This window comes from Silene latifolia, chromosome X (genome assembly GCF_048544455.1).
Source record: "Silene latifolia isolate original U9 population chromosome X, ASM4854445v1, whole genome shotgun sequence".
Classification (NCBI taxonomy): Eukaryota; Viridiplantae; Streptophyta; class Magnoliopsida; order Caryophyllales; family Caryophyllaceae; genus Silene; species Silene latifolia.
Window position 1 is genome coordinate 240,731,370 of NC_133537.1, and position 18,336 is coordinate 240,749,705.

Sequence of the window (18,336 nt, forward strand, 5' to 3'; positions counted from 1 at the left end):
GTCTCAGCAGATACTAGGTATCTACAAACACGCACTTAATAAAATAAATAAGTTCTCGCGATAAAATCTCACGTAAAATAGCAAAGTGCTCGATCGAGTAATTTCAGACTCCTCGATCGAACACTATTCCAGCAAAACCTCTCGATCGAACAGACAATGTACTCGATCGAGGACCTCCAAAATAGCACCTCTCGATCGAGAACAGCAAGGTCTCGATCGAGGTCTTCTCACAGCGAATCTACTCGACCGAACAGCCAGAGTCTTCGATCGAGTCATCTACCACTTAACCAGCTCGTTTGAACGTTGAATTGCTTCCGATAAGACTTCACGCTTCTCGAGGCAGTAGTAATTCCGCTCCAAATCTTCCATCTCCGTAAATGCAAGCTAAGGGGCAGTAAAGAGGCTCGATTCCGCCTTCTTTGGTACATTCTTGCAAATAAAGCAAAGCAGTCCAAAGTAGGCTATTCGGGGGACATTTTTAGCATAATACTACGTAAATTACATAGAAATGCGTGCGAATAAGGCTTAGAAAGACTATGTAAAATGCACGCATCATGCACCTTCACACATATATGTTTTTAACGAGTAAGATGGTGACCAAATCCATTCTGTCCATCTTGTCTAGAGTAAGTAGCTTGTTATGTAGACTAACCAGTAGACAAAAGGGCATTTAGGGTCGTTCAGATTATTCCTAACACACAAACCTCCATGAAAAGGGTATGATATGGAAATTTAATGAAAACGTGTATGTGAAAGAGTAATCTTGTAAATAATAAATACTTCCTTTGCCCCGGTCAATAGTTTACAGATGTTTTATACACGACTATTAAAATTATTAAGGTGAGAAAAGATGAATGAATTTACAACTATTAAAAAAATCAAAAGCAACTTGAAGAGGAGAAAATCTAATGGTCCCCACCCCATATGTGTTGCTTTATTAACTAGAAAAGGAACGTGTAAACTATGGATTGAAACACCAAAAAAGAAAAGAGTAACTTATTAAAAAAGCTTTAAAAAAATAAAAAAATCGTTAGACTTGCTTGTTATGACTGATGATGACAAACAAGTTGAAGCAACTTCACGCCCCCTCTTCATCACTTCTCAACGATATTTGAAAAGTCTAGTACCAGAGATTCAAACATCTTACTTAACGACCGGTAAACTGTTTGGTTATGGGTCTAAAAGAAAAGGAAAGGGAATCAAAGCTAATGATTCTTTTGTTTGTGTTTGTTTGACATAAACAAATAGAATAGAATCCATTCCGTTATCACACATGTATGTTTTTAACAAGTAAGATGGTGACCAAATCCATTCTGTCCATCTTGTCTAGAGTAAGCAGCTTGTTATGTAGACTAACCAGTAGACAAAAGGGCATTTAGGGTCGTTCAGATTATTCCTAACACACAAACCTCCATGAAAAGGGTATGATATGGAAATTTAATGAAAACGTGTATGTGAAAGAGTAATCTTATAAATAATAAATACTTCCTTTGCCCCGGTCAATAGTTTACAGATGTTTTATACACGATTATTAAAGTTATTAAGGTAAGAACAGATGAATGAATTTACAATTATTAAAAAAATCAAAAGCAACTTGAAGAGGAGAAAATGTAATGGTCCCCACCCCATATGGGTTGTTTTATTAACTAGAAAAGGAAAGTGTAAACTATTGATTGAAACACCAAAAAATAAAAGAGTAACTTATTAAAAAAGCTTTAAAAAAAATAAAAAAAATCGTTAGACTTGCTTGTTATGACTGATGATGACAAACAAGTTGAAGCAACTTCACGCCCCCTCTTCATCACTTCTCAACGATATTTGAAAAGTCTAGTACCAGAGATTCAAACATCTTACTTAACGACCGGTAAACTTGTGGGTCTAAAAGAAAAGGAAAGGGAACCAAAGCTAATGTTTTTTGTTTGTGCTTGTTTGACATAAACAAAGAGAATAGAATCCCTTCCCTTACCCCCGAATCCTTCTCTCTCTTTACCCCTCAACCCCCAAGGAATGAGAATCCTTTTCCCCTTACCCCATCCCCTACAACTACCATTGACCCATCCACCACATCACTCACCACCACCGACTATCAAACTACCACCACTGTGACTGGTCGTCGTCACCGACTCTCTGACCACCATCACTCCCCGTAGGACCAACCACCACCAAGATCCATTATCACCACCAATACCCATTACCACAATCCTGAAACGACCGCCACCACTACCACCCGCCACCACCTACTTCCATGAGATGACCACATCGCGCCTGTGATACTCCAAGACCACCATCACTGATAACCCAATGCTTTTATCGGCGGTATTCGACCTCCCATTTCAAAACCCCTTATTTAAATTAAAATTTGGAAATATGATAATATTGCTGAGTTTAATCACTTTCTTACCTTCAAAACATTAATCAAACTTTGAAATAGAGAGAGAAGTAAGCGAAGAATTCCTAATTGAATAATGTTAATTACCCAGTGTGATAGGGATTAGAGGAAGAGTTTTGTATAAAGGAGGGGAAGACCAGCGGGTCTCGTGGTCAGGGAAGGTAGTGCTGGCGTCTCCATGGTGGGGATGGACAGTGCTAGCGGTGGAGGTCAATGATGGTAGTAGTTGAAGGTGGTGGTGGTTGGTGTAATTGAAAAAATAGGCAGTGGATAAATTTAAGGGCATTCCCTTTTTTATTGAACCAAACAAGTAGTAGTTAAATTAGGGAGAATTCATTTTCTTTCCCCTCCTTTTCATTCCCTTTCCTTTGTTTAAACCAAACGCCTCAATATAATTAACTAAACAAGTACATGCTTGATGCTCCCTTGTTGTTTATTCACAAATTCTAACTAATCACCATCAACTTGTTGCAAATCTTTTCATTCATCAAGTCAAACTTATCGATCCTCTCATTTCAAACTCCCATACATCAGATCTCCCCATGACCTCCATTAATGAAGCTCAACAACCGCCACCGCCGCCATCGCCACGGTATCATCCAATCATAACTCTCCTCCTCCAACCACTACAATGGCTATCAACCCTCTCAACAACCTTCACACCATCTTTCATATACGGCGTCGTACTAGTCTACTTTCTCGACCATGGATTTTCCGGGTCATACTTCCGGGTCGTATCCGACTTTTACTGGAAAGACGTCCAGAAGATAAACCCATCTCACGCACAGTTCTTCGTTGGCCTTTATTACATCCCTTGGATCATGCGTCCCATATGGGGTCTTCTTACTGACGTTTTTCCAATCATGGGTTACCGACGTAAGCCTTACTTCATACTGTCGGGTATTATCGGCGTTTTTTCTACGACGGTTTTGATGACGGATTTTACGATTTCGTCGGGGTTAGCGTTGGTGTGTATGGTGGGTATTTCAGCTGGTATGGCAATAGGAGTTGTTAGCATTGATGCGTGTATTGCTAAGAATAGTATTGAGGTGAAAGAATTAGCCGCGGATTTGCAAAGTCTGAGTGCGTTTTTTGCGTCGCTTGGAGCTTTGGTTGGCTTTGCTTGTAGCGGCATTTTTGTTCATCGCCTTGGAGCTCAGGTATGTACCAGTACAACTTCAATTTCAATTTTTGTTGGCTGTAGGTATCTCCACATGGAAAATCTCCTCTTCCACGAAATTTTACAAACCAACCACAGAGTAAACTTTTATAGTCGCGTGGAGTAGTGAAATATCTCGGCTTTTTTTCAACAGAAGTTCTCCCTAAAGACGCTTATTTTCATCTGAAACCTTCCGACGGAACATATGTGACCATTTTGTTCACATATGACCATAAAATGATTCATATGACCTGTTTAAAAGCTTCTCACGAAAATGAACCTCTAAAATGAGAATTTGTCTTTTTTCAAAGTCAATTTCCACGTTATTTTGTAGTAATAACGGTGGTCGCTCGTTGTCCATTTCGTTGTCTCGAATAACAACAATTATGAGTAGTTAATACGCGGATTAGTTTGTTTTAATTCAACGGTTCGTATGTATGATACTCCCAAATCCTCGTCAATAATTTGTTGGTTAACGTTTGTTTTATTTGGTTAGTAGTTATTCTTTGCAAATGTATTATTTTATTAAAATGTTACGTATTAATTAGTGTTAAAACGTGACTACTTTTTCATTAAAAAAAAATACTTGCCTTGAAATATAAAATGCTCACTTTTTATTACTTCTTCCGTCTCGGTTAATTGTTGTACTTTGGTTTTGGTACAAAGACCAAGAAAAGAGGAGGAGATCAATTACTAAATAACAAATTAACCAAATTGAGTGTGAATGATCAAATTAATCATCAAGTTCATTCTTAAAATATAAAGGACAATAATTAATAGACACACCCCAAAATAAAATAAGACAACAAATAAATCGAATAGAGAGTATAAAATAAAACAATGATCGCATACAATTTGCAATCCATAAAATACATAAAATAAATAAGTAACATGTATACTTGTATAGGCCAAAAATGAACATAACTTTAGCTATTTTACAAATTTTCCAAGGCCATTAATTTCATATGGATTTGACAGAAGCTGGTAGAATTAGAGGGCATATAGCTAGCTGTAATTTTCCAACCCGCTCAGCCTGTGGGTTAGCCTAACCCAGCCTGCCTCTCTATCCGGGCCGGATCAGTGTTAGAGATTTTCGGCCAAGTCTGGTAAAACATTGAAAAATATAAAAAACAAAAACAAAAAAACACTATATGGCCCGGGCCAGACAATATGGAGCCCAGTCCGATCCACCCCTTATTTAGTGTTGGGCCTCGGCCACGAACCGTCAGCCCAGCCCGTACTGGCCCAACCCACCGCACAACCCTACATATAGCTAGTAGTAAGAGGCAGCATGCAGCATTCTTTAACCGACATTTCGTAAAAATGGTTAATTTTATCGATTTATTTTCCAAAAAATTTAAATTGAGGCTTTAACATAAGTATAAAATAATATGAGAAAAAAAATTACTATTAGGTTCACAATACAAGTATGAAGGAAACATTTTCCTATGTTAACTGTATCTAGTTAATTTAGTTCACTCCGTTAAACTAAGATTCAAGTCTTAGAATAGATTCACTAGTATGTTTGTGGATGAAAGGTTCGAAATATGCTCCTGATCAATGCACATGTGTGTGGGGTTAGTGTTAAAAATATTTATGAGCTATGACCTCTTTCGTAGTTTCGTTTAGGGTACTTTTCTTCTACGTCTGTGTAATCTTCTCCGTCGAATTGAAGAACCAGCTTGTCTGGATGGTTTTTGAAAGGAAAGGAACGGAGGGAAGGGAGGGATACAAAATCCCTTGTTTGAATAACATTTGTGGTAGGAAGGGAATGGAGTGAGAGGGATTCGTCTTCCCTCCTGGAATTGTGCACGGTCAAGACCAGACGAGACCATAACCGATTTGGACCGGGACCGGACCAAAATTTGTCTTTACATCCTACTTTTTCAAGTTCTGGTCCGTTGGACCAGATTAAGTAAGCCTGCAATGTTTTTTTAAAATAATATTTTTAAGTAAAAAATAAAATAACAATAATTCTGGTCTTCTGGTCCAAACCGGTCCGAAACGAAAAACCGGCCTAGTCCGTCACCGGACTCGAAACCTGAATCTTAAAAATTGTTAGACTGGAGACCGGACAAATTTTTAATTCCGGCTCCAGTCTAATAGATTCCAGTCCGGAATTTTTCACACCTATATTATGTCCGACACTTCAATCATTCTCTTCCATTCTCTTTCCTCCCTTTCTTTACCGACCTCTATCCCCCTCCCCTCCCCTCCCTTTTCTTCCTACTTTGCCATTCAAACAAGGCCTAGTCTAGAGTATTATACGCGAAACAGTTGAAAGATAGTAGTTATTGCCTTAACGCCTTGTTTGGATACAAAAAAAATGAGGGAAATGGAGAAAAGGCGAGAAGGTGAGAAGGAGAGGGAGAATTGAACAGGTGATTTCCCTCTAAATTTTTCCTTTGTTGAAGGGTAAATATATAATTTGGCATGGAGGAGTGAACCTTTCCCTCTTCTCCAATCTCTCACCTTAAATTTAGAGTGATGATTTTCACAGTACACATTTTACTCATTGTAGTACACTACTGACAATTATACCCTTCTCATTCCCCTACCACTTTCTCTCTCATTCCTCTACTGTATTCTCCTCCTATGTACTACATCCAAAAACAAAACCAAAAAAAAAAAAAAAAAAAAAAAAATCAAAACCAACACAAACAAACATACGTCACTATACTACTAGTCTACTATTACACATTAACCACGACACCACCACCACCGGCGCAAGCCATCCACCCAAAATCGTCGGCCACCCTCATCCTTATCGAGGCTACCCACTCCTGCCTCCCACGAACAACCTAGCGCTACCCACCCACATCCTCACCGCGGCTACCCATCCCTGCCCCCGTTGAACGGCCGTCGTGACCCCTTTGCCGTCCTTCTCACCGGTGGCAAACAACCATTTCACCAGCAACATTTCTGTAAACTAACACCCTACCATCCTCACCAATTAACTCTTAATTATATTAAACATAAATCCTGATTAACAAAATTCAAAATTATACTAAGAAATAATCAAATCAATTAATAATAATGGATTGAATACATGCCTTATACTTGAATTATGATTCATAATTGAACAAATTTGGTTATTTTGGAGGGGTTGAAGAGTTAACAATAGAGAGAAGAGAGAGATTTTTAGGTTTGATGTTTTTTAGATAGGGGTAGATAAATGGAAAATTCGGTACAAAATGTACTGAAATGAGTAAAAAAAAACGTACTACGAAAATAAATTACGTAAATTTATTACCCAAATAAAGGATCTCTCATCCCTCCTTTCCATTTCCCTCCAAATCCCACCATCGAAACAAAGGTTTGGATAAAAAAAATAGAGGGGAAAGAGTGGAGGGGAAAAGAAGGAGGACGGTGGGTGAGAGTTTTCCTCCAAATCTTTCATTTGTTAAAGAAAAATGATTTGCCTTCTAGGAGGGGAAATGAAGGAATCCATTTTCTTCGCCGTCCGAATCCCTCCACCCCAATTTTACTTTTCAAACAATGAAAATTATTTTCCTTCAAATCTCTTAAATCTTCCCTTTTTTCGTTCCAAATTTCCCTATCTAAACAAAGCCTAAAAGTCATTTGTCATTATTTTTCTTTACCAATTTGATCTTACCTCTTTTTTTTACCAATTTTGTTAATCGTATTGTAAATTTGACTTTATGACTACACTCTTATATCCTATTTTTTGCGATATTAACGGTTGACAAACAAAATTTACGCGGTTTGATTTATTAAATAAATTATTTTTATGCGTAGGTGTTTTAAATTTTTATTTTTATGAGAAATTATCTACGAATTTTTTTTTTCACTGGAGCCAAATTAATAATAATTTACATATTTGACGTGTTCTCAATTTATTGTATCGTATATGTTTTGTTTCTAAGAATTAATTATATATCTATACTTAAGTAGTTAAGTGTAATAAAGCCAAGTAAATATCGCATACATGCAATAAAGTTTTTAATAATGTGTCGTGAATCAATGATATACAGGGTTTCTACTATGTCATGTTAAAGACACTTGGGCCCTTGTAACAATACTACTCCGTAGTAAATACATATCAGCTTTTCTAATATGTGTCCTAAACGCATATGATAGTATGATATATAATAATATTAATATTTACATCAAATATTCAGCAATTTTAACTAGCTAATATAAAATAAAATAAATTTGTTTCTAGTTAGCTACTTAAAATAAAATAAAAAAAACTCTTCTTTGTTGTTATGTATCAAAATTTGCCAATTCATAGACTATACAACCAGTTGTATATGTTGTACGGTGTAGAATCTGAGTTTTGTGATAAAGTATGTGGGCTTTATGTTAAAGAATATGAGCTTTATTAGAAAATATTGAACTTAACCATTTACACATTAAAAACATGAACTTTAAATTAGCTCAGAAAGAATACATATAAGCTCGGATTCTTATACCTTAGTTGTACCATGTTTATGGTACAACTGGATGTATAGTCTTATTTGTGAAAATTTGCAAAATCATATGTTAACGACAAGTAAAAATTAATTTTGCCTATGTTGTAATGTCCTTCTTGTAGGGCGCACTGGGACTATTAGCAATTCCACCAGCTTCAATTCTAGTTTTGGGTTTTCTTATCTATGATGTAAGAATAACCAAAGGTACTCGGAACCATGAGGGCGAAAAGGTATGGGTATATATATATATATATATATATATATATATATATATATATATATATATATATATATATATATATATATATATATATATATATATATATATATAAATTGAGAGAGGCGGTATTTTATTATGTTATTGTGAGAGTATTGTTTTTATAAACTGGCTCGTATAAGAGACCGAAAGACGAGAGATATTGGGAGAGTTAGGTGTGTGAAAGATATGGACGACAAGGTTCTGGTTCAGGATAACGAAATAAAGGCTAGATGGAGTTCTTACTTTGATAATTTATTCAATGGACATCAGGAACAAGGTTTTGGAGATGTAGAGGTAACACCAAGCATGGTTAATCGGGAATTTGTGCGTAGAATACAAAAGAGTGAAGTTAGAAAGGCGTTAAGGAAGATGGGGTCAAAAAAAGCAGAGGGACCGGATGGTATACCCATAGAAGTTTGGAGGTGCTTCGGGGAGAAAGGGATCGAATGGGTAACCATGCTCTTCAACAAGATTTGGAGGAGCAACAAGATGTCATCGGCTTGGAGGAGAAGCACTCTTGTCCCTTTGTACAAGAACAAAGGTGATGTTCAAGAGTGTTCCAATTATCGGGGAATTAAACTTATGAGTCATACGATGAAGTTATGGGAGCGGGTAATCGAGCAAAGGCTTAGGATATGTGTAGACATCTCGGATAACCAATTTGGATTTATGCCCGGAAGATCGACTATGGATGCGATTTTTATCATGAGATAGTTGATGAAATACCATCAGGACAAGAAGAAGGACTTACATATGATTTTTATTGACTTGGAAAAGGCATATGATAGGGTGCCAAGAGAAGTACTTTGGTGGGCTTTGGCGAGAAAGGGTGTGTCGCGAAAATATATTGACCTCATAAAGGACATGTATGAGGGGGTTAGTGCAAGTGTTCGCACTAATGTTGGGAGAACGGAAGAATTTCCTATTACCATCGGGGTGCATCAAGGTTCCACACTTAGTCCTTTTCTCTTTGCTATAGTTATGGATGAGTTGACAATGGATATTCAAGACGACATCCCTTGGTGTATGATGTTTGATGATGATATTGTGTTGATTGGTGAGACAAAAGAAGGGGTGGGGAGAAAGTAGGAATTGTGGAGGCAGACTTTAGAGACTCGTGGGTTCAGGCTGAGCAGGAGTAAGACTGAGTATTTGAGGTGTCAGTTCACTAAGGTGGCGGGGTTGAGATCGATAGAGGCGGGGAGTATTATTTTCGATGGGAATGTTGTTGAGGGTTCGGATTTCTTTAGATATCTAGGATCTATTATTCAAAAACATGGGGAGTTAGACGGAGATGTGGCTCACAGAATTAAAGCGGGATGGTTGAAATGGAAGAGTGCTTCAGGGTTTCTATGCGATAAAGATATGCCCCAAAGATTAAAGGGAAAAATTTATCGCACGACAATTAGGCTTGCCTTACTTTACGGCTCCGAGTGTTGGGCCGTGAAGCATTGTCACATTCAAAAGATGAGTGTGACGGAGATACGCATGTTGAGGTGGATGTGCGGACATACAAGGAAAGATCGGTTAAGGAATGAGGTGATTAGGGAAAAGGTAAAAGTGGCGCCAATAGAGGACAAGATGATGGAAAACCGACTAAGATGGTTTGGCCATGTGAAAAGAAGACCTATGTACGCACCAGTTAGGAGGCTGGAGACTTGGAGAACAGAAAAGGTCCCTAGAGGTAGAGGTAGAGGAAGATCGAGACAGACATGGTTGAGAGTGATGGAGCACGATATGAGAGTTCTGGGGTTTGAGGAGAGTATGGTGACGGAGAGGGCACAATGGAGGGAAATGATACATGTGGATTTTTAGTATTTGATGTTTTTTGACATATTTAGTGTTTTTTTATTTAATTTAAAGAAATTAAATTATTTATTCTTCTCTCCTTTATTACATTTTTTACCAACCAATTTCTTATAGATTTTTACCTGGTTCATTCCGGATCCTTAATTCTATTTCGGTTTTTAAAAATCGTTTTAATCTTTTTTCTCGATTTAAATTTTATGTTTTTATAAAAGAAAGCCGGAATTCGATTTTAAAACCCCTAAGTTTACCTTGACTTTCCATTACATTTTCGTTCTTCCTTTTTGTTTTTCATCTTCCTTTTTTTTTTATTCGCACTTTGAGGCGTGCGTTCACCCATGGACGGTTCGAAAGGATGATTCATGTCAGCCGACCCCAAATCATTTTGGGATTAAGGCTCTGATGTTGTTGTCGTTGTTGTTGTTGTTGTTGTTGTTGTTGTTGTTGTTGTTGTTGTTGTTGTTGTTGTTGTTGTATTGTGAGAGTATTGTTTTATACTCAATTATGTGTTTTTCACGACCTTTATTATTTATCATAACTCAAAATGATTTTTTTTTATTTTGTGCATATTTGCATAATAAACATACATATTTTATGTTTTATCATGATTCATACTTATTTATAATATGTGATACCATTTTTTCTTTAAATGATAAAATTGTCTCACAATAAATCTAAAAGATAAAAAAAAAGTTCTTAGGTGACTTACTCTAAAAAGATAGGCACTCTTCACTCGAATTTTGGAATCCCTAAATGGCCTAAATATTAATTCCACATTAACTATCTTAAATAACTATTTTTGCTATAGACATAGTTATTTCTAAATTAACTTTATTCAGCTTTTTCCATAAAAAAAAATTGAAAATCCAATCTTCCTTCCCTTAACTTCTATAAGGCGGTTTTAAAATACAGTTATCGTAAAACCTCAATCTAATTACGTAAATAGTCATATAAACATCTTATCTTTATAAAACCAAAAACATTTCAAGCATCCTCCTTAATCCACATCATCCATACATGTTTTTATTTTTATTTTTTTAAGTAAAGGTGGGGCCCATAGAAAAAATCTGGAATTAATTGCTGAAAAACCACTGTTTAAATTTTAGACGTAAATGTTTACAATTATATTTTCTACACGTAAATATTAGTGAATAATAATGAAAAATAAATAATTTAAACATAAATAATTCAACCCAAAATTTTACTAATAAATTTCACCAATTGTTAAAAATTCAGTCCAAATTTTTATAAAATAATAAATTAAAATAACAATTATACGAAAAAATACATTAACTGATAACAATCAATATTGTTATAAAAATACTAAATTTAAGTTTAAATTAACCGTAAATGGAGTAAGAAATTAAAGAATAACATACTAGAATTTCCTTTTTAAAAAATAAAAAAATAAGCTATTATCTCATAAATATATTCAGTCAGATATTATTTTTCTATATGACATGCATATTGTTTTATATATATTGCATTTAATATACTTTATATAATGTTTTAACATTGCAGTTTTGCAGTGTTTTAACTATTATCATTATAAGAGAAATAAAGTATAAACTATTCATGTATTTTGGTTAATATTTTTAAAATTTTACGTAATTATTAACGACAATGTTCTTAAAAATATACCCGTGCAATTTTGCACGGGTTGAAAACTAGTAATTGGTAATTATCCTTACATAGGTTATTCAGTAAAACAATATCTGATTTTACAATAATACTTGTGAAACGGGTTTACATAAGTTTTTGTGCAATTTTAAAGGATGGTTACTTTGTAAAGTACTTTAGCATGGTCTTTTGGGAAAAGAACCCCTTTTATTTGGGTCTTATTCGAACGCTTTAACTAAAGTAGTCATTTAAGTTGAGTTAGTTTTATCATAGAAACCAGGTGCGAAATTCAATAGATATTTTTCTTATGTATGCACCCTCCTAATACAATGATATTTAATTTGAAACAGGTTGGGGAAAGAGTTGGAAAGGCAATGAAGAATATGTATACAACTATCAGATTTCCTCAAGTGTGGAAGCCATCACTCTTTATGTTCTTGTCTTCTGCTCTCAGTTACAGCACTCATGAGGGGCATTTTTATTGGTATACAGATTCAAATGCTGGTCCAGGATTCTCTAAGGTATTTACTTATATTGACAAAAGCTTACTATTTCCTATATTTTAACTTTAATTGGTAAATGGAGCCAAAAATGAATTTTTCATTGAGTTGTTTTAGATCTATAAAATTTGTGTTGTGAAAATGCAGGAATTTGTTGGAATGATTTACGCAATTGGCGCAGTGGGATCAATTATTGGCATAATGATATATCACAAGTTCTTGAAGGAATTTCCATTCAGGAGCCTTCTATTCTCAATCCAACTCCTTTATGCGGCATCAGGAATGTTGGATCTCATGTTCATCCTAAGATGGAATTTGACTTTAGGAATTCCCGACGCGTTCTTCATTATTATGGAGGAAACAATTTTGCACATTATATCACGAATAAGGTGGATGCCTATGCTCGTGTTGAGCGCACGACTTTGTCCCTCGGGGATTGAGGGTACGTTTTACGCTCTCCTTATGTGCATCGACAGTCTAGGTTCACTTTCCGCGAAAATGATTGGTGGCCTAGCACTTCATGTCTTGCACGTTTCAAGGACCGACTTCACTAATTTATGGTTGGCGGTTTTCATTAGAAATTGTTTGAGATTTGCGACGCTTTCTTTGATTTTTTTGATACCAGATGCTACCCAGTATGATGTTTTGGTTCCTACAACTAAGAGTACTTCAGTTACAAATATTGGAGTTGAGGATGCAGCGTTGGAGCTTTTACCTTTGAATGAGAAATTAGAAATTTGATACAATAATAAGTGTTACCATGTCATATACATATAACATTAGGACTAGACTTTATATAACAAGTACATTTACTAACTTATATATTGACATGTTTATGTAATACAATTTTCGTGGAAATTTTGACATTGTAGTGAAGCTATTCAAAAAGTCAACTACAAATATATCCAACTAAAAAATGCATAATTCGTGAAAATTATAGTGGACAGACTAAAACGAACCACTTTATTTCATCTAATTGTTTCAAATATAAAGAGTATATGGACTTGAAGATACTCGAGGAGGAGGGGAAAAAGAGAATTGGATATATAAACTTTTTCAACTTTTAATTAAGTCTCAACTCGTATATTACTATCAACATATAAATCTAAGTTCAAGTATAACAAATAGCACCCAACAAACAAAGAAAATTAACGAGACAAAAAAAATACCTTGCGGAAGTTTGTAATGGTGAGCCTCACAAATTGAGTCATATACCCACAATTCTCTCATTAATAATGTTAGGGCCAAGCCAAGGGTTACAAGAATACTAACAACTCTACAACTTACTCAAGTTGAGCTAATCGAATACACCTATGTATTCGCTATCTTATGTAGTCTTAAAGTAAGTAATTCAATAACATAATCTGCCTAATGTGCGTGTTTCTAAAAGACCAATCCGAGAGAAAACTTTAGCACTAAAGAGTACAATAATTAGAGATGATGCAGTTATAAAGACTTTAGTCGGTACTCTGGTCGAATTCGTGTGAAAGTAACAAATGGTATTGAAATTGACATTTGTCATGTTGGCAATATTACATTAAATTGACAATCGAAACTTGTAAACCTTAAGTCGGTACTCCGTGTCCCCAATATGAAATTGAATTTGATGTTTGTCCAAAAATTGTGTTAAGAAAAAATCGTACTATAAATTTTGATAAATCTTGTGTTTGTATTAAAGATCAAACTACATGAGCAAACCTTCTTAAAGCGTCTAATTGTGGTAGTGTCTACTCCATCACCATGTCCAAGTTTGTTGTGTCGTTTGTAGTTATTTTCATCTTCGTGTTTACTCCAATTTCAATGTGGCAACGCCGACTTCGACATTATGGCGATAGTTTCTTAGGCGTCCTTCAAAGGAAAAAGGTCATTGCTAGTTCCATTAGTTTTCTCATAATTGTGCTTTATGTCGTTTGGGCAAGTCATATCGCTTACCCTTAAAAGATGTAGTTCACACTTTTTATAAACCTATGTAATTAATTCATTCGGCAATTAGTCTTGTTGAAGACGGGTCGGAGCAAATGATGGATAATGTCACTCACAAAACGAATAGGGGGACAAGGTGGGGGCAACCCCATGTGCTTCCCTCTCTCCTCTATTTGGGTCATTTGTGAGGGAAAATGGTATCCGTCACTCCAAAGTGACGAATACGTGCCGTCACAAATGAGATTTTGTGTTCATTCGGATGTATGACAATCTCCAATTATATCCAATCTTTGTCTTCAACTAGTTTTAAACCACGGGTCGTAATTAATAACATGCGTTATCAATTTATCATTGTATATAAGAGCACTTAAAATACCAAAGTTGGCTGGTGTGAGTGGTAAGGGCTCTCATATCTTAAACAAGTGGTCAGGGGTTCGATTTCGGACTCTTGCGAATGAAAAAACCAAACTTGGGAGGGGTCAACCCATTAAATTGCCTTCAGTACTCCGAAGGAGATTGCCTCAGCTGTCGTAGGGATACTCCTGGTCAACACCAAAAAAAATATATAAGAGCACTTAAATAAGTATGATTATCCTTAACTTTGTTTATTGACATCGCAAAACAAATAGCGATGAGAATATATTCAAGCAAAATATAAGTTTTTTTTTTGCCAACGGTAAAGATAAAAGCAAAATATAAGTATATGTTTTTAAATGAATTTTAAATTCATGATCAATTAAATTGGTTAAAAGTATCTAGTGAATATAACATGATTTTAATACATTTAAACTGATATAAAGAACAAAGAAAAACCTTATATGGAAGGCCGACGGAAGTGAAAATAACTATATATTATCTCGACATGTTAAAATAAATTAAATGTACATCTATAAATTATACTCCTATAATATTTAGATATACAATCCTGATGTGTCTAAATTGTAATTGGGTCGACATTTTCAGTTATTTAAATGCACATATGACTAAAATATGAGTTTAAAACTATTATTCCCTCCGGCCGAATCATTTGTAATCTGTTTTTATTTTAAGTATATTATTCATTCGTTATCTATTTCTATATCAGGTAAATAACTTTTCACAAAATGACAAATATGCCATTACACAAATTATAGAATAGTATGACATCATAGTGTAAAACGGTCTATTTTTATTAGAAAACTTTTTATTTTATGCTAATAAATAATTTGTATTTTTAGACAATAAAATCGTCTTATCGGCAAAACCGCTTCACAAAAACTACCATATCCCATATTATTCACTACTATCGTACGCTCTATTATTCACTACAACGTACTCCGTAATTCTGTATTACCTACCTCTAAATTCTGATTTTGACATATAAACGGATAAACCTACCAAAACTTAAAAGCTAAACAAATTATACATAACCAAAAATATGTTTTAAGTAATTAACCATACCCAGCCACCTCCTCACTCATTTTACCCCCTCGTCCCATTTCATGTGGCTCTCTACCCTTATCTTAAAGTTACGCTGCACTCCTCATTAGTCACCTCTTATATTTTTAAGCTCATTTAAACCAATCTTTGTTCATCATCATCTTTCTCCTTTTGTGATCCTACCCATTCTCAAGTATCACCTTCACACTTTCCACCTCTTATTCTGATCTCTACCGGGTCTCCACCATAACAGAAAAAATAAAGATAAATTTTCCTCTAATTTTCCGCCTATCGACAATTTACATCAATATACATATTCTTTAATCTTTAATGCCTTTTAGATTCAAATTTAATAAATTTAATGTCAATATTGGAGTTAATTGAGAGTATAAGTAGAAGAAATTCATGTAAGTATGATCCAAAAATTATACTCTGGGTTCTTTTATTCTCTTGGTCCATTTCAAAGTACATATTTTTTTCGATTTTTAAAATTTTGTCAATATGTATTTTTCAAGATTTTTTCAAATCTAATATGCTTCTTATTTGACTATTTCTTACTTATTATATATTAATATATTCATTAAAGTGTTTTTTTATGTTTCTTTTAGAGGATTATTCGTAAATAATTTTTTTTTTTTGCTTTTTTCTCCGAAAATCTCCACTTCTACATTAATTGTTACTCGTATTTTTTTCATTTTAAAAGATTTATCAATATTTTTTTCGAAAACCTTCAAATATACAGTTTTTAAAAGATTCAGTAGTATAATTATAATTATTATGGTGATTTAATTTTTTTAAATAGGTCGATGTATTCCCAATGATTAGATTTATTTCCGCAAAACAATTATAAACATAATATTTTTAGATAGCTGGTATTTTTTTTATTAAGATATTATTTTTTAAGGAATTTATATTTATTTACTATACTCCGTACTTTTTTTTAAACATCATTTTCTTTAAACATGAAACTATTTTTTTTTTATGTAACAGTTGACTTGTTGAAATTAAAAGTCAAGATGATTATTTAAAGTGGGTTGGAGAGTGATAACTGGTTTACAATTATTATCAATAATTATTGAATTTGAGTAATTAAGAATTGACAATTGAATAAGAATAGAGTATAAATTTATTAGAGATGAGAGAGGGTAATTAAATGAGAGGTAAAACATGGAGGGACCCATACAAAATCAATTTTATGAATTTTATCGGCCAATCAAAAGCCTTTAAAGAACCTAACTTTTATACTAGGTAGATACTATGTTCTATGTTTGTGTTCTGGATGATTGTCCTCATTATTCTTGAATTTCCTTAGACATATTTATTCAGCTTCAGCTAGGGATGGCAATAGATAGGATCTGGATAAGATCTTATAATATCCAGATCCGGTCCATATCTATAGATCTGAAATTCTTATATCCATATCTGGATCCGTAGGATATGAATTGGATCAGGATATATCCACATCCTTTTGATAGTAAAAGAAAACTACCACTTAAAATATGAAAATATTAATTTTTGAATTTTATTGCGACGTAACATAATAGTTTTCTCTATTAGATACAAATAATAAGCCTAAAACTTTAAAAATATGAAAATAAAGTCTTATAAAATTACAATAATACTAAAAACGTATTTTTTTTAACCAAGAAATGTTACTCAGAAAAAATCATGATTTAATTTATGAAAAAAATATTAAAAAAACAAAGAATATAGTTTTACTATTTATTTAACTTAACCTATTGTTCAAGAAAATGAAATAAAAATGGATCTAAAGGTAGGATCTGGATCTCGAACATACAATCCATATCCATATTCTTATCCACTGGATCTATAATATTGCAATCCATATCCAGTCCGTAGAATCTGAATCTCAGGATCTGGATTCTATTGTCATCCCTAGTTTCAGCTCTTTAAAAGATTGGTTGTGTAACACCTCCTTCTTACCCGGCCAATGTAATTGGGAGATAGTACCTTCTCGGTCTCCCGAGGCGGTGAAATCGGAGTTTCAATTAACAAACGATTATTATTAAAAAAAGTATTTAATGAATTACATAATTATAAATGAATGAATGGAACAAATAATACAACTCATGACTACTAAATTATTCAAACAACTATGCCCGACTCAGTTGTCATCACGGCTCGTCCCGTCTCCCGCATGCTACCAAGGCTAACCTGTAAACAACTTCTTCCCAATGATCGGAAATATCATATGGATCGACACAGGCCACCCCGGAAATAGGTAACATTTACACAGACACAACACACGTCAATTTCAATACATAAACATAAGACACGACTCGGTAAGTAGAGATGCGACATAATAATTATGTGAATGAGACTCGATTATGCGATCACCATACCGGTAGCGGGACACACCCAGACATACCTACAACTAACGGTGCCAGGGACACGCCCACGACTCCACACCTCACACAAAGGTACCGGGACACGCCCAGACGTACCGGGTCAAGCCAACCGGATTCCCTGCCATACGTCGTGCCTCAACCACACGAGTCCCTCCGTGACTCAAGCCATTAATGTGCACATCCCCCTTGGAGTGGGAAGCTCCAAGGGGCAACTTGAGCGCAAGACGATTTCCCAACCGTCTCATCTCTCCTCAATAATCAAATACCATCACCAAAGACTTCCAACATAACACAATCACAACCATACATGACACATGGAAGAAAAACATTTAACATATAACTAATTCATGAATTCAATCCCACATGTTATGAATAACAACCCTTCAAATACCCACATGACATACCGATCGAGTCATGAATATACTAGCAAGGAAAGACACACAAATATGCATACAC

The 18,336-nt window shown here is 34.6% G+C and overlaps 1 protein-coding gene across 3 annotated transcripts; it reads left to right on the forward strand.

The window, feature by feature from the left end:
- Positions 1–2,491: 2,491 nt before the first annotated feature.
- LOC141623864 (putative folate-biopterin transporter 6) lies at positions 2,492–13,057 on the forward strand. Of its 3 annotated transcripts, XM_074440015.1 has the most exons (5): positions 2,492–3,549; positions 8,107–8,214; positions 12,020–12,190; positions 12,317–12,611; positions 12,795–13,057. In XM_074440015.1, exons 1-5 carry the CDS (start codon positions 2,932–2,934, stop codon positions 12,908–12,910), a joined length of 1,308 nt encoding a protein of 435 aa, XP_074296116.1. In that variant the 5' UTR covers positions 2,492–2,931; the 3' UTR covers positions 12,911–13,057. The 3 variants fall into 3 exon arrangements, with proteins under 3 accessions (XP_074296116.1, XP_074296114.1, XP_074296115.1); XM_074440013.1 differs by having other exon boundaries at positions 2,494–3,549; positions 12,317–13,057; XM_074440014.1 differs by lacking the exon at positions 8,107–8,214 and having other exon boundaries at positions 2,497–3,549; positions 12,317–13,057.
- The last annotated feature ends 5,279 nt before the right edge of the window (positions 13,058–18,336 follow it).